Genomic DNA, 21,725 nt, shown 5'->3' with positions numbered 1-21,725 from the left:
CCCTCACCCCCAGTCTAAGAATGGCACCTTCAGTACACAGAAATGAATTCCCTAGATGCTCTGATGCTACATCTGGAGCAGTATCCATATTTAAAGAAATGGACTTGGCTGTTCCTCAGACTTCCTGCCTGTTTCAAGGCTAGTACATGTGCACACCATGGTTATTAACATCATACAGCTCTGTACTCCACTGAGCCTGCAGGTTTTACAGCCAATGCTTTTTATTGCACCTAAATTGGAAAAAGCTATTTTTCCTGTCTGCTGATTAGAAAACAGCTTTGGAACAACTAAATATAAGTGAAGATGATTTAGACATGCAGATATACATGGGATAATACAAAGCTTATCACTAACAACCACTTCTTTTCTAAGTACAGGGTGATTTAGATCAACAAAAAAAGAGTTTAAATAAGAATGACAACAGGTACATACCATTCAGATCATTTTATTGCCAGCTAAGCTCATTCTGATCACATACCTTTTCAGAACAACCCAAAATACTGCTGACAAATAACTCTCTTAAATGCAGTCAATATGAAGTCATATAGCCGGCTGGTATAAATACACTTCTTAGGCACTACTGAAATAAGTTACTAAATTTCTAGAAGTTTGAAAAACTAGAATAAAAACTAATAGCAAATAATAATGAGGTTTATTTCATTTTTACCAATAGTGAGTGTAATTTTTTTCTTTTTTAACCTTTAGAACATTGGGACATAGAACTTTGCTATCTCTGGACTACTGAGAAGCTAACTACTCCCTCAGCTGATTTAACAGCCTTGTATTTAATCCCTTAGGAACAGTAGTAGAGCCACTAGAATCTTTTTGAAAAGAAAAAATATTAGGGAATGATTCATCTGTGAGCTTGATCTGTAAAGACACAGACACACACAGACACACACACACACAAAATAATCCTGGTTTTCAAATCCTACATTTGTGTACCCTCAGCAGATGGTCAGACTTCACTACAATTATGATCCCCATCCTTATTTATATTTTATCTTAACAACAGAAATATTGATAGATTAAGAAACTACAAGATTAGAAAATGAAAGCTGAATGTGACTTAGACATTTAAGAGATCCATTTTAAACACATTTCAGAATATCACAGGAATTGTTCAGACATTAAGAACTAAAAATACTCAGTAAACATATTCTATAATGTTCTTCATTCTTACAAGAGTGATTCTATTGCCAGATGTATAATTGCTAAATTTAATTGAACAGGTCTATCAAACAAAAACATTAAAAACCTTTTCAATTGCACGGTACAAAAAATATTCTTGTGGAACTCAAAAACAACAGACATCTTTTTAACAGTTACATCAGCAGTTTCAGTACTGATGTGACATTATTATCTACATATCATTCTGGAGTTAGTTACATTATGATCACCAAGAGACTGGCTATCCAGCGTGTGGGAGGAGAGCTGATGATGCTTCTCAATTTTTTCCTGCTGTAATTTCTTCCATGCTTTGCTGTTTGGTAGCAGGGTCTAAGGGACAACCTCCAGTTGCTACTGTACAAACAGAATGCTGAAGGCCATCACCACACAGCACACAGCTACGTAGGGGCTCTTTCGTTCACCTGGGGGCAGAGGGATTAAAAAAAATACAACTCAGGCATAACTACATAGATCTGGGCTGCTCCTAGCCTAACATGACAATTATCACATTGCATGTGCAAAGTAACATTCAATACTTTTGGCTGGAGAAACACTGTTACAGCCACAGCTGTGTACCGGAGAAGAATATGAACGGGAGTGGGAAAGCTAAGATGCAGGACAGTACATGCTGCTGTATATAGAGAGAATTGGAGTTGTCTTCCTCAAGCAAAGTTCAGTGCAAGGATCTCTATGTTCCTATAAACCCTCTTTCATAGAAAGAAAAGTGACCAACAAGTTGCACTGAGACCTCTATTTCTGACACTTTCAAATTACTATTGTAGTTTTCCATGGCAGACAATGGACACAATTGTACTCCTTTACAAGATTTATGTTCAATAGCAAAGACAATCAAGATCTATTTTCACCTATTTTTACTCAGAACGAAATGTTAAAATCTCCCTTGCTCACCAAACAAGTTGTATAAAAAAAAAAATCTTAGGGAACTGTAACACTGTCATGGGAAGATATTCACTAGACTGCTAATGATTTATATGGATGCTTCCTTCATACAGAGAAGAAATCGTTTTTGCCTTTCTGCTTAAGCACATTCTGTAGAAATTCACCGACTTTCCTCTGGAGAACACAGAGGGCCTCTAACATTGGATGCCTCTTCCAGCCTATAAAGCTGTAAGAAGTGTTAAGAATGCCATGGCTCTAACATGAGAAAATTCCAAATTCAATACATTCAGAAACATAAAGATGGAGTTGTAGCTGTTTGCTTAAACAAAGTTCTATTTCTTCATACTGCATGGGGTCTGTTATCTTATTATAAACAATATTTTCTAAGATACTGTTTTCAGAGAAATAATAATGGAAAAGAACAAGTCCAGCATTAAGGTATAATCTCCAGGAAAAGAGACTACTTCACTAGCAGGACCCTTAAAGACAGCAGTATTTCCATAAGAAATAAAAATAAGATACTTGTAGTGACACCTCTCATTACAAGATGTTGTAATGATCTGGCATATATTTAATTAAGTTTCAAATAAATGAATGAATTAATGTCTGCTGTTTCACATCTGTTTAAAATAAAGTTGAGGAAGTCCAGCTCTTACAGTTTAGATATTACAGTATTAATATTACTATTTTCATAAGGGTTATACTTTCCTGCTCCTAAATTTCTTGAAAAAGAAAACACTATGTGGCAGGATTAAACATAATTTTGCACAACTTTGTAAATATGTAACCACTTGCTGATTATTAAAATCCTATGCACATTTCTGCAAAGCCTGTTTAAACATTCTGGGCAAGTCATATGTAAAAGGAGCCAGTGGGTATTTTCATTTTTAAAAGCCTATGCTTTTCTCCATTTCTCTTTTAGCAACTAACCCAAATAAAATGGTGGCAATCCCCTTCAAAAGCCATTTCCAATTACCGAGGGCATGACAGTGTTATGTAAGGAAACACAGAGGAGGAATGTTAAGATGCTACCTCACTTCCCAGTTTGAAAGAAAGTCAGACTAGAATATTCCAGATGTAGACTGAAAAGAAACTGGTTTTACATGAAGGAGAGAAAAGAACACAGCTCAGTACTGGGCACAAGAATGCATGCACTGTCTTGCAGGCAGAAAATGTAGAACTTAATAAAGTTGCTACGTTATGAGAGAGGAAGATTATACCAGATCAACAGAGGCTCTTAACTTCAACTATCAAGTTGACTTGCATACTCAAGCTCTTGCATACTCTTTTAAAAGGCTTTTTAAATTATTTGCTGTGCACAGCTAACAGAAGAAAAATATGCTTGTGCTTAATAAAATACAAAGAAGATGGTAAAGTGAAGTGTGCTCTTCAACCTTGAACAAACCCTAATGCAGCTGAAATTTACATTTATTTTTGCTAGTGCAGCTCAGAACACATTTCTAACAGCTGCCAAATTGCCAGTATCTTTCAACTACAATATTAAAATTGGTTCAGCTATGGCTATTAACTAAACAAGACAATACCTGCAATCATTCTAATGGCAGGTCTTCACAAAAGAATGTTTTTTGCATCAGTGCATTTTGACATGCTGAAAAATGCATGTCATGTCCCTTTAAAAGGCTAAGAATGAAGAAAAGGGAACCATACATTTTCCCCTAGGTTCAATGACATGCAGCAACACCTAGAATTACATGCCCAATGCTTTTGCTCTGCATTAACAATGCAATTTGCAGAACAGTTTTTAATGATGGATTTTTATTTTTTGGAGCATTGACATATATTCAAGACTTAATCTGGAATTCTGTTGCACATTCCCTTTTCAATTCAAAAATAAATTCAGAATTACGACAAAAAAAAACTATATTGCCAGAAATGCTGGGAGAATGCCTAAAATCAGATACAGCTGATCAGCCTTCCCTTAAGTTCCACTAGACACCAACAGCTTCGAGTAATTCGGAAGTACAGAGAAAATAACAAAAAGAGAAAAAAAGATCTGTGATTAAGCAGAATCTTAACACATAATGAATTCCATATTGTTATTGATTATTGTAAGGTAAATATCTAGTTTTTGTCAGCATTGCATTAGGTTTTCAAATAGGCACTAGTTTTTGAGGAATCAGTGATTTCTCTTTAAGTTATAACAAGTTTATTTTGAGTGATTTCATGCAGTAAAATGTGCAAAAGGTTTCTGAAACTTAACAACTTAAACGTGAATTATCATTAGAAAAATTCAGGGTTCCACTGTACTAAGATAGTCATAGCTTCCATAGCCAATCTCCACAGTATTTAATGGAGGTAAAGCTTATGTTTTTAAAGATAACGAGTTAAGTGTGGTTTTCCATTGCTACCTGGAAATACTATGCTAACAAATAACACACACAATAGGAAAAGCATTTTATAAAAGATATTGCAAAGAAAGAAGTTACCAATCCTGGCGCATTTCCAGAATATTCCCAATAGTCTGCAAAGATAAAAGAAATTCATTAGGCTCTAGAGTTCATAAAGTCATTTAAGAAAAATCTCAGTTAATTGATCTTTGTCTTTCCACACTACAGCAGTTCAAATAAACAGATTTTTAGCTTAATTCTCAACTTCAGGAAACAACAGATACCTGCATGAGGTCCAAACTATGAACTAAACAAACAGCAATGTTCTAAGGTTAGCAAGGCTTTTACATGCAAGAAAAGGTGTGTCTACAGTCCATACTTCAAATTTAATTTACATAATACCACATTCTACACTAAAGCAGCCCTGTCAGAAAATCTTGTTAAAAAAACCTCACTGGAAAAAATCCAAAACAGAACTAGAAACACAAAGTATAAAATGCCAAAAGGCCTCCGTGTCAACGTATGTGGATTTTTTTTTAATTTATTTTTTTCTGCAGGTATAAGAGATTATGCATCACAGCATTTTAAATGTAATGCTGTACCATCTCTCTTACATTTCTCTTAGCAATAGTACATGAAAGTGTGCTTTCCATTAGAGCATACTTGTAGATATAATCTGGTATTACAGAATATTGCATTGAAATAGACAACAAAACAACTATTCAGGTTTGTTTTTAGTGTTTTACACAGGTTTACTGAGGTAAAGTCTCTCTAATCTTTCCCACTGAGAGTATTAATGATCACAAGTGAAATTAATAAAAGAAGGAAAACAGGTTTCAACTATACAGACTAAATAAAAACCAAAGTCCAAGTAGGCCACATCTTTGTAATTTCTCTACATAATTTAAGTGACTTCATACTGACTGCTCAAGAGAAACAAGAAAACAGTTGGGTATGCTTTAAAATTTGTGGAAGAGAAATAGAAATACTAAAGCATCTTGAATTAGAAGGGCAGTTAACTCTCAGTAATTTAAATATCAGTCAGAACTTTGTTGAAAACTTTAGGTTTTAGGTTTGCTTCACAGTATAACTGGCTGCAATACAGTAAAAACATCTGGATTTGACTACATTGACTACACACATTTATGAACTAAAAAACCCCTGAGGTTTTTCTCTTCCTTCCCATGACATGTTTATTAACAAAAACTTTGGTCTGGATTATTTGTGTGTCTTCAGCTACTACCTGCTGTGATGGCATATCTCCAGGTTCTTCCCCACAATGCTTTGAACCTGTCCCCACCCTGGTCAGGTTATCTGCTGTTCCCAGGCTTTGGTAATTGTGTATTTTTTCCATGTATAAATGTAGACAGGTAGGTTTGGACCACTTGTTCACACAAACTGCACAGTCAGCATTTTTTTTTTTTTTTTTTTTTTTTTTTAAGAGAATTGCTGTTACTTCATATTTCTATCTAGAGCTCTTTTATCATCTTTAGTCACTCGGGCATCTCTCTATCCATTCAGCAGCCTTTCCTTTCTGTTTGGTGGTCAGAAGCAAGAGTTGCAAGAGGCTGGAAATGATTTATAATTTTGAAGGGAAAGTGAAATGCTTTTTGACCATTTCAACTCTTGTTGACCAGTTTCTAACAACATTAAATACATTTGCTTTTTTTAAAAAAATGTTTTTTTTTTTTTTTTTTTTACATCTTTTCTTTTTCAAGCTGTGTAAGTAATTATCTATAGCCAAAGCTTTTGTTTAATTCCACAAACAGAAGTGATAATTTCTGCATGTAGATCATCACACCTTTTTAGGTTAAGAGGTCATTCAGAAAAATAACCTGACGATACCTATACAGTTTTAGAAGTAAAAAGGCATTCATGTGTGAATCTTACAGAGCAAAATATATAGTCACAGAGTCCCATGTGAATGGCACTTAAAACTATTAAAACTGTTATTATCTGTAAACAGACTTACAGTCTGCATGCAGTGAAACCACTGCAAAATCTTCCACAACCTAGTACCGCAAGTTCCCATCACACAAGCATGCCCAGGAACTTGATGAACAAAACATTACTGTTTTCTTCTTATGCACACTTACAGAATTTTACCTGGGAAAAAGACTGTTCTCTCTCTCAGGCAATCTACAAATCTGTAGTTTGTAACAGTCTCAGCAGATTTTCTTTACCTTCTCAGGGCTTTTTGACCATGAGAAACCAAGTTCAAACTTTTACATAAAGTATTGTGCATTGTTCCTAGCTTTACAAAAATCCCTTGTTGGTGGAGATAAGAATTTTTCCTTCTAGTGTGGGTGGTAGAAAGCAGAATAAAGGTTTCATCAGATGCCCTTAATGCAGTTAACACTCCATGAATTTAAATTTACTACTGACATGAGGTCTGACAAGCCTTTTAACATGTAAGAACAGCATCTTTTTGAGATGCTTGTGCTCCTGTCAGAACAGCTCAATAGATTAGTTTGTCCACCTACTCTACTGCTGAGCAGAAGCAAATTGAGATGTGAAGCTTCAAAATACCTACAATCATGATCACAGAATGGCCAGGATTGGAAGGGATCTCAAGGATCATGAATCTCCAACCCCCTCCACATGCAGGGCCACCAGCCTCCCCATTTAATACTAGACCAGGCTGCTCAGGGCCCCATCCAATCTGGCGTTGAACACCTCTAGGGCATCCACAATCTCTCTGGGCAGCCTGTTCCAGCATCTCACCACTCTCGAAGGAAAGAGATAATCTCTGGATATACTGAAGAGCTCACTGTGGCAGAAAAGCCAGTGCTCTCCTATATTCATACCTTACTGCCCACCTCAGGTCCACAACAAGCACCTCAAGTCACAGCCCATTTGATTATTACAGAAATTATGATTCCCTGAATGAACCTGCTCCAAAAAAATTCCTCCTTAAGCAATTATTCAAAGTAATTGCATTGCTCCTAATTCTTGCCTTTATGTTCATCCTCATCGTTGTTTTAATGCAGGTGTCAATCTGGTTTGCAAGCCTGTAATTTTCTAGAAGCAACACATCAAATATATGCATGAGTTGCTGCAAGTGCTTGATTTCACTGTAGGTGGTGTTGGCTATCTAAAGAAAAAAAAATCACTAAAAAATTCAAAGAAATGGAAGCAAGCTAGACAGGAAAGATTTAGGGGGCTTCAGTGTTTGGCTGCTAAACTGAGAAATCTGTAAAATGCTCCTGCCATGTGTTTGCCAGGACAATCACCCTGCAACTGCAGGAAGGAATATGAGATATACTCACTGCAATGCTTATAGCAAGTCAAAGGCAAACTCCATTGCACACAAGCTAACACATCTTTCTGGTTAATAGAGAAAATTATGTTGTGGTACACATTCTTTTCCACTTAGTATGAAACAGTAAATCTCCACTTGCTTTCCCAATCTTAAAAGTTATTGCTCCTGACAAAGCACATGGAAACACTCATGATACTTCAGGGAATATGAAGGTTTAAAACTGTTTGACTTGGTAGAAAAATACACATTTTGGCAGAAATCATTCAAATGAAATACAATGTTATGAGAAAGGGCGACATCACTGTAGTGTAGTCTCTCAACCAACAGAAACATGCTTCTTTACTTACTATCTTTAATTATTATCACAACAAATTTCCATCTTCAGTAAGTTTATCACTCAGTTAGAAATATAGCTGATAACTACTAACATTTTTCCTCTCTGTTGCATTAATATTTTATTGCTACTTTTTTACGCTACTAATTTGGAACAGGAATACCGAGGTACCATCTCTGTGGTAAAGTGAAGTATTAGTAGAATTTATTTTATCCAGTATGTCTAGACATTTCCATTTGAGCATGGAATATTTTAGTGAAGAGGGACAGAGTTTAACAGCACATGAGCTCCATGTAAACATCTACCATTCAAGACATGAATTTCATTGCTTCCAGGCCAACATTTTATTCTTCTGTACAAAACAGTCTACATATGTATACATGTGTGTATATATATATATATATATATATATATATAATAAAGTTGTATGTCCAACATCTATATAAATACAAGCCTACAAATCAAACACTTAACTCCTTCACAGTCAGCACCTTTTGAAAACACTTTATGAAGAGGTTTCTACTGTACTTGAGACAGATATACCTCAAGAATAAACAGAGTATCTCCAGATTAAAGGAAATAATCCATGCCAAGAAGAGCACTAAAATCTTAATCAGTAAAATAAATATTCTTACTTCTTACTATGTGTATCTCATTGACTACTGTGTTATGTTCCAAGAGTAGACATTCAAAAAAAACCCAACGAAACAAAAAAAAACAACTTACAACAACAAAAGAACAGTCCTTTACGTAGTCATCCTTTATTTCCATCTTTACTATTATTGAAAGAGATTTCTCATGTCAGTGGTAACCTTGTGATCTCATTAGAAAAGACACAAACATTCTCATGCCAGAATGCCCAACCAAAAAAAAAAAAAAGCTATTGTACTCTAGGTAGTTTACATTACTAAATGAAAACTTGTGTGCTCAAATGGCAATTCCAGAAGTTAATCACAACGAAGGTTTTCAAAAGACAAAAAGGAAGATATTTATTGATAGTATGGTTCTATTACAAACTTGATACTTTTTCTGAAAACTAAATGCAGAAGTGTCTAAAGATACAGAAAAAAGCCCAAAACTTTTTAATAGCAAACAGCCTAATGGAAGAAGTGAAAGTCAAACATCCAAAGACCAAAATCTTGTATTTTTTCCCTACCTAGCTAGAACTACCTCTCATTTTTACAAGTATTATCTCCTTTGTAATAATCCTCAGTGACAGCATGACTGAAGTATTACAGCAGCGTCAGTCAAAATTCTAGCTCAAAATTGCCCAATCATTACTCCAAAAACACAGCATTTATATCACAGCTCCGCATACTGCTCATTGCATCCAACACTCCATGATATCCTTTGTAGTACAAAGCAAACTGCTAAGCCAAAACATGAATGTGCTTTAAAAGCATAAGGGAGGCACAGATTTGTCTCTCCTCATTTCCTACCAAACACAAAAATCATGCTACCGAGCAGGGCACAGAACTATTTCACAGCAGCACACCAAGTACATTCTAGGAGAACTGGGAACACAACACACAAAAAGGGTGGTCATCCAGGAAAATGTGCTTCAAGAATAAAAGTGAGGGACACAAGGGAGAAAAAAAAATAGCAAGCCAACTTCTGCTGTTAAGATTTAATTCTCTACCCATAAGAATCAAAAATAAATAAATCCCTACAACAACAACTGAAAGTAAGAAAATGTTTTCTTTGTCTCATGTTTCTGTGTCATCTGAAGAAAATGTTGCAAGTCTAAAAAAATAACTAAAAAAGCAATATTAGCTGGCTTTCTAGATCAATAAATTCATAATGCAAAATTTCAACTAATTTCAACATTCTACATTAAGAACTTATACAAGGAAGATCTTTATTGAAAATAACCTAAAGTTTTTTATCTTTAAAGAAGAAAAACAATTTGCAAAATAGTATTTGTACTATCAACCACCATTACAAGTTACTAAGAACAAAGCACTGTAGTGAAAACCGAACAATTTGTGAATTTTTAAGACTACATACCCAGTTTTATTCTTGTCCAGTAAGCTGGGAGCCAAGGATCTGATATAGGCACAAGTACATATGAGCAGCAAGATTACAGTCAGAAGACTCTGAAAGTTGAAGATGGCAGACTAAGGAAGAAAATTAGAAAAGAAAAATTACACCTTCATAGCATAAAACTTCTCTCAATTTGTAAACTGGAGAAAATAAACGATCCCCCATACAACACTCATTGAAAAAAAGAAAATCAAAATCTACGTTGTCAGTGAACAAAAAAAAACACTTCTAACAGCTATCATTCTGTGCACAGTGGTGAAGGAGTGGAGTTTTCCCTTCCCAGATTCTCTCAAAAAAGGTAAAGAGCAGGCAAAAGGGTAATCTTACAGATCTGCTCCCAGGCACTGGTTCCAAACCAATTTCTTGAAACCTATTAGCAGCAGGCTAAGATTTACAGAAGACAGACATTCCCACTTGGCTAAGAATAAGTGTAACTGTAGTTTGCATCAACTGAGTACTGTGATGGTGGTGGTGAAGGTGGAGGTGAAGTGTCATTAACTAAACTAGTAGCAGACAAGACAGAGTAAAATAATAAATACGAACGGCAACTGTTCCCATACTTCTACATGAAAATGGCATCCAAAATTCAATGTATTTGTAGAAGTATACATAACCAGACCCATCCAAACTACAAAAAGGCAACTGATTAATTTTACTTTGAAATCATTTTTTCGTTTTAAATTTAAAAAATACCTTTGCAATAATCACATTTATAGATGTTCCAATCATAAGGAAAATGCTGGATAAACAAAGGAACTGACTTAAAGGGCTAAGGATCTGTTGTCTGATAGTGAAATCAATCTGCCTATTGGTAGTAAAAAGCAGTTCTTGAGAAACTACTACAATATCTGGTCATTTACTAAAGTTTAAATATCAGTAAAATAGCGTAAATTAACCTCATCAGTACTTTTTTTTTTTTAATCAAAAAATCCTTGAGCCCTGCAAGGTCAAAATGTTTTTTTTAATCATCACATCATTAGCAACTATAATTGAGTGACACATACAGAGGGAAAATAGGTGCTCACATAAGGACTTCTGCATCTTCAAATCAAGTACAAAATATGAAAGAAAGCTTGCTGATGTTCATTTCCAGCAAGCAATACATCAGCATTCCAATAAAGAATACACTAGCAACATTATTATTATTTTGCAGTATGTTCCCTGGAAATGCTGGAAGAAATATTTGGCAACTAGTCCTTGTAATTTATAGCTTCTAATAACTAGTCCCAAATCTGAGACTTAGATTCTCCTTACAATATTAAAATAATCCAGATGTAGGAACCTGCACTAAACAAACAAAAATTATTTCAAAGATAACATACCTCAAAAAGCATTTCTGTCAACTTAATAGTACCAGGTAGAACAATAAACAACTGTATATTGCAAAGTGTCTTATTTTTGCTTTGCTCTACTGTCATTTTCAGGTTCTATTTATTCAGAACTGCAAATAAATAAATAAATAAATGGAAAAGCAAATGGAATACATTCTTCATTCTGGAATTTTGTGTTATGGACAAATTTGTGTCAAATACCTTTTCTTTTTTTTTTTTCCCTAATGCTTAACCCAGGATGCTGAGTAGTAGTATTTAATTAAGTGTAAATACTTAGCACTTATGAAGGGATATTACATTGCAATCTCCTTGTTCAGGCAGAAAACTGGGTGGGATTTGTTAAGAGAAGAAAGGTTCCATTTCCACAGCCTGAAGCATAGCTCTGTTGACTGATGTGCACTTTCTTATTACATCACAACTTTCTAATGTTTTGAAGCTCTGAGAATCACATTTCTCTACATAATCAAGCAAAATTAAAATCACAGTATTTTAGCTCACCACTGTACTCCTGTACTAAACACGTTAGAGAGAACATCTACTGCTCTTTGATACTGAGATTTGAAATATGATTAATTGCATACATAAATTAATCATATGTATCTTTAGCTATGGAGAAGTCTGTGAATCACATGAGAACACAGAGCTGCCAGTCTGAATACATGCACTAGACAGGGCTAGATGCACAAAGCAAAGAGAATGTTTCAGTTAACAGCATGCAGCAGGCAACTCTTGATTGGAAAGCTGCACACAGAGGTCAAGGAGCAGCTGAACAACTCCATCTCAGCAGCCTGGAGGACCAATTTCAGCATCCTGTTATGGCATGTACCCAGGGGCAAGGTTAGCTGGTTCATAATAGGGTGTGCAACTCTCCCATTTATTTATGTCTTAAGCAGGATATATCTTGCATCAGCTGCCTTTGTACAGGAATAAACTCTCAAGCCAGTACCCTTAGTTCTCATGTTCTATTATAACTGCCCGGGGACCAAAAAAAAAAAAGTAAAGTGATGAAGTGATGATTACTCGGATACAGAGAGGTACAGTAGACAGTGGAAGAAGGCAAACAATACATGACAACCATACGCAGCAACTGACAAGCAGGAAGGTTTCTGAAACAAGAGAGAGCACAGAAGGGATACTGCACAAGCCAAGCAGTGAGCCAGTATCTACAGACAGCCTTGTGGTCCTCAAAGTGCATCTACCTGCTTTTCTCCCTAGCCAAGGCATTAGTTAAATCATCATGTGTGGTTTAGTATTTTAGCTTAGTTAGCTGAACCACTTATCCACGGCACTTAAAAGCAATGGACAGATGATGTACAATGAAGAAAATGCTGCTCACTACTGTCAGCATATCCTCGCCTTTTGACTAGTCACAAGCACTTGTCACATTCAGACACTAGGAAGTCCTCAATTGCCCACATTAGGCATTTTCCTGGCTCCTGTGGGGCTGATCCAGGAGCGGCTGCCTCCCAGCCGTGTGATATTCCCCGTCAATGATGAATTCGACCGGTCCTCTGGGACAGACAGCTGCTCTCTGCATTGCATGGTGCAGTGCTCCCAGTGCCTGGTTCCCATGAATTCCTGCAGGCTTCCCACTGCAGCTGCTCCCAGCAGCATGGTGCTATTTGGGCACTCAGATGCACAACATGGCAGAAGGGCACATTGTCCCACTTGCTTCATACCAAGCAGGGAATGTAAATGTATACTCATGAAATGTGTTATTAATCAATCAATAGCGGCAGAACATAATTGTTCTTTGTTGGACTGCTCATGTGCTTCCTCAGATATGCAGCACAGGACATCATTATAACTATGTGTGCCTTCCAACGGAAATGCGCTCTGAATTACACAAATATTTACTGGTCACTTAAAAGGAAAGAGGCATATTTCAAAATTTCTATGCATTTTTAAACTGAAAATGATAATTTCCTTCTGAATTGGGTAGCTTTGCACTTTACATTCAAAGTAATTCTTACAATTCAACTGAATTTACAGAAAAGGGCAATCTGCATCCAACTGCTTGAACCAGTAATTAAAACCCGTAAGAACTGTACATTACTTGAAATACTTTTAAAAGAAAGTGTTAACGTATCAAGTTAATTTGCAAAATGCTGTAGTATAACCAAGTGAATTTCAACTCACCTAATCTAGGTTAGCATTTTTTAAACAGTGCTGGTTGGCCTCATATAGATCCTACTTGTCCTTGACAGCAGCCCTGCAGAAAAGGACCTGGGAGTTCCTGATGGATGAAAAACTTAACATGAGCCAGCAGTGTGCCCTTGCAGCTTGGAAGGCAAATGGTATCCTGGGCTCCATCAGAAGAGGGGTGGCCAGCAGGGACAGGGAGGTGATTGTTCCCCTCTACTCTGCTCTTGTGAGGCCCCATCTGGAGTACTGCGTCCAGGTCTGGAGCCCCCAGTACAAAAAAAGACAGGGAGCTGTTGGAGAGGGTCAAGTGGAGGGCCACAAAAATGAGCAGGGGACTGGAGCACCTCCCTTATGAAGACAGGGAGGTGGGCTTGTTCAGTCTGGAGAAAAGAAGGCTGCGGGGTGACCTCATTGCAGCATTTCAAAAATAAGATAGAGCTTACAGAGGGGAGGGGAATCAACTCTTTGAAAGGGTAGATAACTGCGGGACGAAGGGAAATGGTTTTAAGTTGAGGGAGGGAAGATTTAGGTTGGACATCAGGGGGAAATTCTTTACAGAGAGAGTGGTGAGGTACTGGAACAGGCTGCCCAGAGAGGTTGTGGATGCCCTGTCTCTAGGGGTGTTAAAGGCTGTATGGGGCCCTGGGCAGCCTGGTCTAGTATTAAATGCAGAGGTTGGTGACCCTGCATGTGGCAGAGGGGTGGGAGATTCACGGTCCTTGAGGTTCCTTCCAATTCTGGCGATTCTGTGATTCTGTGATACTCATTGTTATAGATAAATTCCTCAACACAGAAAAGTTGATGCTGTCTTTTAGATTCTGTCCACATGTTGGTGAAAAAATATCTTCTCAAAGCTCAGACTGCAAATGCAGAAAAGAATCACCAATAGTATTTTATGCTAGTTTTAGTTACGTCAGTTGTGGCTTTAGCTATATATGCTTGGGCTTTCTATACCTCCACTTAGACTATTTTTGACATGCTAGAAGCACCTTAGTAGCTCCTACATTCTTTGTTGCTTAAGTACTACTTTTTTTTTTTAATTATTTTTTAAATTCCCTCTCCTGTGTGCTCTCTCCAGATAGTACAAATGGAAGCACTAAGAACGTACTGTATTCAGCAGGACTTGCAAGAGCAAGTTTGACTGCAAGTCTTCAGAACTTTAAGATCATGGATTTTAATGCTACAAGCTACATGCCCAAAGATTCTTTCAAATCCTTTCCAAAACTCAAATTTAAACACCTCAATATTACTTCCATATCTTAGTGAAAATACTTTCATATAATATGGAGAAATAACGTATGAATACTCCTGAAGTTTTCTTTTGTTGTCCTTCCCATCTACAATAATAAAACCCTGATGGATGATTATAGTCTCCAGAAACAGAGAAACAGATGTTAGTATCTGATCATTTAGCTGTCTCTCATATTAAAATGTGAGCAAGAGCTCATACTGTAGTTAAAGTGTGCTTAACCAAGGCTTATAAGATTGAAATCCTACATTAAAACAGTATTAACTCAGAGGTACCAACTGCCATTCAACAGAAAACTGACATCAATCTAAATAAAATTTAAATGAAGAGGCCCTTAAAGAGTTGAAAATGCTTACTATGTAAGGTTTCCATTAAGTAGTGCCATTCTCATTTTCCCAGCTTAAGTTCAATTTTTTGGAGTATGAAACTGGAAAAAATAATAGGAAATAAAACATGCAAGGCAAAAGCAATTGCTAAAAATTAAAACATACACATAACTGTTTTCCAACCAATTTTGAAACAATTTGTTTTACTACTCCTGCTAAACATAATCTTATACAAATAAGTAGAAAATAGTATGTCTCTTCTGCAAATGCTTAATTAGAATTGTAAGAAAAATACAAAACTTGCAAATCTGTTAAATTTGATGCTATTACTGGCAAAACTACACTGAACAACTAAGGAAGAGGTATTTAGACAAAATGCAGTTGAACTTAATAAGAATCTAGATACTGTTTTGTTAGCAGTTATTGGTTGCTCAAACACGAATAAGGGTGTTTAAGTTTACTTCACATTCATCTAGCATGTATCCAAAAAATACTTGATGTTAATTCACATTTCTGCTTAAAATATTTGAAGTTCCATCTAAAATATGTAGCCTTACAAACATCCAAAAATATGCTATGACTCAATTAAAATAATAAATTATCTTTTTTCTACACATCTATTGAAGAAATATGCAGTCAAAATGGCAAGTACAGCACACAGGTACCAGTAGTTATGATTTTCAGCCAAATGAAGAAGACAACTGCTTAAAAAATAATGAATTATTCTGCACAATTAAGAGAAGGATGCAAGTACCCTCTTCCACAAAAGCTCTCGACTTTAATGCACCTATTTTTCTTTAGTACAATTAAAATTCATGTTTATATAACTCCTTGAGTTGACAATATTGAAAATGCAGGCTCACTTGAGTTCTCTATTTGCCCTGATATCCAGTCAACAGTCTCAACATTGAGTTTTTGGTGCAAAACAGCTAGCAAATGCAGCATTTTCTCCAAAATCCTAAAAAGCAAACTGAAAGTTACAATACTAAGCTTCTCTTACTTGGGTTTTTGTAATACACAGATGATGCATCGTCTATACATTTATTCAACAAACATAGCTTTTATGTTTGATGTGTCAGTAAAAGCTCGAGATGCCGTTTCTTCTGACTTTTCTCAGAAGATTGTAGCTTGGAATTTACCATTTTTTCCATCCTTTCCCCTCATCTGATAAGGAATGATTTCTATCATCCCAATTCACGGATGCTGAAATTAAGTAAGTTCTTCAGAGTAACAGGGAAATAATGGAAATTTCTGGAACTATAACTAGAGTAGGTAATAATAAGAAAAGCTCTTTTAGTGAAAATAAATATTGTCTTTTATCTCTTCCGCCACTCATGCCCTAAAAATCTGTACCTAAGAGATTTCTAGAAAGTACTTAAACAGAAGGAGAAAAAAAATTATCCGCACAAAAGAAAAAGACACTCTCCCACAATCAGTTCTGGCTACTTTTGCTGCTCAGTGAAGCTGCATGGTTAATTACAATCGTACTGTCTTTGTCTTTTTGATAAGAAAGCTGCACAGTTTGCCAAGCTAGACAACTCTCCTTCCTGAAATGGAACACCGTATTGCTTAGTTTGCCTCATATTCACAAAAGAATCTTAAGAAAGAATAAGAAGAGTGTATGCATGGAAGAGGTAAGAGTAATTTTATCACGGATGATATTCCTATCCTAATAAAACCAGCATTCAAATGACGTCAGGGGAAAAGTTGATTTGCAATACAAGCTGCAACAGGAATATGAAGATGGACAAAAGAAACTCAAAGCTTTCAAAACAGAAGACACGACAATCTTTTTTGCTTTGTTGTGTACAGTATTTTAACATCAAGGATTAGCTAATTTTTTTTTCTACAAGTGTCTGATTACTAAAGTTCTGCTACCACATCAAACTTACAAGCAAGAATCAAACACTAACCACATATATGCTCCACTGCAGAACAGGAAGAAAAACATATGCCTCTTATTTGTCTGAATGCATCTCAGTTCCATAGAAACTCTGAGCAATTCAGAGCTGAATTATACTGCTGAGCATGCTTACAAAAAGCCTAAGTTGCAGCATTCAAATATGGGATAGTAGCTACTTGTTGCTCCAAAGGCTAAATAAAAGTGTATCCTACAATTTACTGAAAATGTCATATATATGTTTTTGAACTGTTATGTATAGCATTAGATTTATTGTTCCTTAACAGTAGAATTTTCTCTCTATAACATGAAAAATAATTACGTTTCTTTCAGGAACAAACATACATGGTCAAGAAACGCAAAAATTATGCTAAGTCTCTATGTCCGTCAGTGCTGGGCAGACCTACTGCACCTACTACATTGTTGTTTGGCACAGTTCAGGAGCATGGTTTGGATTTTTAACATCTTTAAGACAAGTGCCACGTAGTTTCACCTCAAAACCTAGGTTACAAAGTTGAAATTGAAAATCTTCTCCGGGATTGATCCCCAAGCTCTGTGCATTAGCACTACAGCTACTGCAGTGGATGTTCACAGTGCTAAATGCTGAAGTTAATTTTAAAAAAAATTTACACTGCCACATTTTCTATTTTGTGACTTTTTTTTTTTTTTAAATCAGGATTTGGATAATCAACCCATTACTAATTTCAAGTAACCTGCACAAAAAAAAAAGTAACCTTCTCAACACTTTTCATGTTTTCACCGCATCAATTTGTTTAAAGATAGACACACTGCCAAAAACATTGAGTAAGAAGTGTTTGGCACTCTGCAAGGAAATGGTTTCTTTCAATTGTTGTCATTTCTTCACTGTTGAGGTCTGTGGAAAAATTTGTTAAAGTAGATCCAATACATCCTACAGTTTCAAAACCAGATTAAGAGAGGTATTAAACATACATCTTATAATGGCAGAATAAATGATTTCCACTGTTCTGCAATCATAGAAGAAAAACAACATTTTCATATCTGATATACTGACACAGAAGCATCTATATGGGCCACTTAAGTGGTCATTAATTAGAGATTTCTGACCCCACAGCAGCACGTACACTTACTGAAGGTATCTGACATACTAGACAACAACAGTGGAGTAGCAAAGAACTTACTTCTTTGTCCCTGCTTAGCTACACTAATATTTCCCCTTTCCTCTCTCTCCTTTTCACTTCTCGGACAGAAGAAAATGTACAGAGTGCAGATTATTCTTACTTTTTCCCGCAGCTAGCTGCATTTACTCCTATACTTAGGAGCATGTAAGAGCTGGCATGGGGTCAACACATGCTGAGTGCAGGGATGGAAGTCAGTTGTGGCATGGGCACAAATAATGTCCTAGCATCTTTCTGCACTACAGCTTCTGCCAAAGAGTAGAAACCTCAGACTAACAACAAAAAACACATTAGCTGGGCAGCAAAGGTTTTATCACATGAAAACTTTGTTACTATAGCTGAAACCCCCAGAAAATACATTCACTTCTTATTTAAGACATTTCATGCTTGATGGTATTATGAAAAAGACACGCAAAAAGCTGCATATCATTGCTCCAAATAAACTCATAATACAAAGACACGTATATGCCTAAGACAACTTCTTAAATCTTGTCTTTTTTTACCCCATTACAAAAAAAAGCTGTTAGAAAGTTTGAATCAGGGTTAGTTCCTCCCTTTAGCTTCTGATGTGCCAGACACAAAAGACTTCTGAAAGCATTTTTTTTCTAATACAGAACTGTTTGTATTAGAAAACTTGTCTTGGGTCAATATTTACTATGCATTGTTTTTAGAATAGCTTTTATGAGCAATTTTCCTTCCTTCTATAAAAGCCATTCTAAGACAGCAACAGAAGTTGTGACAGAAAGGTTTGTCCTAATGGAAAGTTCCAAATTAAATTTTCTGCAACAATGTGGAAATTGAGGTCAGTCATAACCAGAATAGGAAGGGGAAGAAGCCATCTTCACAAAGTTTACAACAGCGCATTCCTTCTTCACCGCTGAACTGCAATTACAAACACATAACTACTATGAAGTTTTCATGCATATTCATGTTGTTTGGCTGCAGTTGCATATTTTTACTACAAAAGAAACTGAAGACCTCCATTCAGAAAGTGAAAGGCTCATCATCTTTAATACAGTTACTTCAAGCTTCTACCCTCTTCCCACCCACCATGTGTGGTACATTTTCCAGTTTCAACAGCAGAACTTCTGCTGAGTTTTCTGAAATACAGCTTTTCAAAAGTCAACAGGACCAAACTGACATAATGATTAGCGAAAGCATGTGAAAAGTAGACTTTCTGCTTCTATGTAAACTGAGAAGCTGTGTCTTTATATTCCTTCCCCTCAATTATTGTTTTAATTCATTAGGCAGCATCTATTCCCTTATCAAAGTTAGTTGAAGCTAAAACTGTACTACTCACAGGCAGGAAACAGAGACAAACACAAAAATTTGTGCTTTCAGATAAAGGAAAAGAGAGGTACAAGTCAGCTTCCATTCATACTGTTTGGCAGTAGCTGGCCTCTCACAAAGCATACATCTGGACTTACAAACTAATTATCTGATTAGAAGGCCTGGAGGACAGTGGGATGGAACTTAAAGCATAATTTCCAGTAGACTTCATCTCTTTTAAAAATTATTCTATTTACAAAACTACCAGTTTGTCACAGGTGCAGCTCTTTTTTTTTTTTTTTCCTTTTTGAGAAAGAGAACAAACTGGACTATACTCTCTTCCCTTTGATGATACTTAGACAAAGTTGTTTCCCACAGTCAATTATGCATGCAAAATAAAACGTAATAAACAACAGTTCATGACTGTTAATTCCACAAGGTAAATGTTCGCAGCAGAGCAATGGCACCAGAAGCAGCATCGCTGACAATCCAAATTCCTAGATACACCCCAGGGATTATCGTTTCACTGAGGAAATTTAGAATTCCAAAGATTGAGGAAATTTATTTTCACCTCCATAAATTCATGAAAACAACTTCATTAAGAAACCCCAGCTTACTTTAACTTACTTTAAAAATGCAGCCCAATCTCTCGAAAGTAATACAGACAGTGAAAAAGAAAGCTCACAAGAATCCATATGCATGCCATCACCTTTGTGCTAGATGGAAGAACTAATATTACATATAAATGCTAAACTGACCAACATGAAGTACCTCACTGATCATCCGTGTTCTCCTGCTTTTTTTCTGCAGTCTCTTTTGAAGTGCTATGATAACAGCAAGGTGGTGATGTAACATCTTCTGTTGTACTTCTGTAACATCTACCTTTTAAAGGCACTGATTAAAGGTGATGACTTCACTTGTCTCTTCATTCTCACCTGCCACATTTTCTTGCCTCTTATCATGAGAGCTTTTTGGCCACTGCTTGGAAATATGATTTAGAATCACAGAATCACCAAAATTAGAAAAGACCTCAAAATCATCCAGTCCAACTGTCCATCTATCACTAATATTTCCCACTAAACCACGTCCCTTAGTACAACATCTCAGTACAATACTACCAGGGATGGTGACTCAACCACTTCCCTGGGCAGCCTATTCCAGTGTCTCTTGGAGAAGAATTTTTTCCCTCAGACAACTTGAGGCTGTTCCCTCTAGTCCTATTGCTAGTTACATGGGAGAAGAGGCCGACCTCCAGCTCAACACAACCTCCTTTCAAACAGCTGTAAAGAGCGAAAAAGTCTCCCCTGAGCCCCATCTCTTCTCCAGACTAAGTATTCCCAATTCAATCAGTTGCTCCTCATGAGACTTGTGCTCCAGACCCCTCACCAGCTTTGAAGCCCTTCTCTGGATGTGCTTTGGTAACTCCATGTCTTTCTTGTAGTAGTGAGGAGCCCAAAGGTGCAGCCTCACTTTCCTGATCCTGCTGGCTACAAGCCAGGATACCATTGACCTTCTTGGCCTCCTGGGCACACTGCTGGCTCACTTTCAGCCAGGTGACAAGCAACATCCTCAGGTCTGTTTCTTACAGCCACTCTGCCTCAAACCTGTAGTGTTGCCTGGGGTTGCTGTGACCAAAGTACAGAACCCAGCACTTGGCTTACTGAACTACATCCTATCGGCCTCGCCACAGCAATCCAACCTGTCAGATCCCTCTGTAGATCCTTTCTACCCCATGCAGATCAACACTTCTTCCCAGCTTGGTCTCATCTGTAAACTTACTAAGGTGCAGTCAATCCCCTCATCCAGATCAATAAAGATACCAAATAGCAGAGGATCCAGTATTGATCCCTGGGGAACACCATTTGTGACAAGTTGCCAGCTGGATTTAACTCCATTCACCAGCTCTCTCTGGTTCCTGCCATCCAGCCAGTTCTTTACCCAGCGAAGAGTGTAACTGTCCAAGGCATGGGATGTCAGCTTCTCCAAGAAAATACTGTGGGAGATAGTGTCAAAGGCTTTGCTGAAGTCTAGGTAGACCACGTCAACAGCCTTTTCCACATCCATCAGGAGGATAATAATAAGAGATGAAGTTGGTCAAGTAGGATCTGCCTTTTATGAACCCATGCTGACAGGGCCTGATGCCCCCTGTACATGCCATGTGATCTCACCCAAGATTATCAGCTCCACAACCTTTCCTGGAACATGTTTAGCCCAGGTTCGTCTGAAAAATCTGCTAAGGAATGATGAGGCAAACCACTTCCTGCACTTTCTTTTTGGTGATAAGATCTAGA

At 36.8% G+C, this 21,725-nt stretch overlaps 1 protein-coding gene across 2 annotated transcripts; it reads right to left on the bottom strand.

Annotated features, from left to right (window-relative positions):
- Positions 1 to 429: 429 nt before the first annotated feature.
- On the bottom strand, positions 430 to 21,712 carry TMEM167A (transmembrane protein 167A). 2 transcript variants are annotated; one of them, XM_090130895.1, is made up of 4 exons: positions 20,206 to 21,712; positions 10,022 to 10,131; positions 4,518 to 4,552; positions 430 to 1,592 (listed from the first exon to the last, which is right to left on the bottom strand). In XM_090130895.1, exons 1-4 carry the CDS (start codon positions 20,287 to 20,289, stop codon positions 1,522 to 1,524), a joined length of 300 nt encoding a protein of 99 aa, XP_089987021.1. In that variant the 5' UTR covers positions 20,290 to 21,712; the 3' UTR covers positions 430 to 1,521. The 2 variants fall into 2 exon arrangements, with proteins under 2 accessions (XP_089987021.1, XP_089987022.1); XM_090130896.1 differs by lacking the exon at positions 20,206 to 21,712 and adding an exon at positions 12,409 to 13,306.
- Positions 21,713 to 21,725: the final 13 nt, after the last annotated feature.

Source organism: Phasianus colchicus, chromosome Z, assembly GCF_987193195.1.
Source record: "Phasianus colchicus chromosome Z, bPhaCol1.hap1.1, whole genome shotgun sequence".
Classification (NCBI taxonomy): domain Eukaryota; kingdom Metazoa; phylum Chordata; class Aves; order Galliformes; family Phasianidae; genus Phasianus; species Phasianus colchicus.
The sequence above is the reverse complement of the archived record's forward strand: the minus strand, read 5'-3'. Positions and strand labels throughout refer to the sequence as shown.

Bases quoted from the DNA above. Each gene is read 5' to 3' on its own strand.
- TMEM167A (XM_090130896.1), bottom strand. From the start codon at position 12,612: ATGCCTTGGCTAGGGAGAAAAGCAGGTAGATGCACTTTGAGGACCACA. The intron at 10,132-12,408 runs GTAATCATCACT...TTTCTTCCTTAG, and splicing joins CTGTACCTCTCTGTATCCGA to TCTGCCATCTTCAACTTTCA. The intron at 1,593-4,517 runs GTAACTTCTTTC...CTCTGCCCCCAG, and splicing joins CTGGAAATGCGCCAGGATTG to GTGAACGAAAGAGCCCCTAC.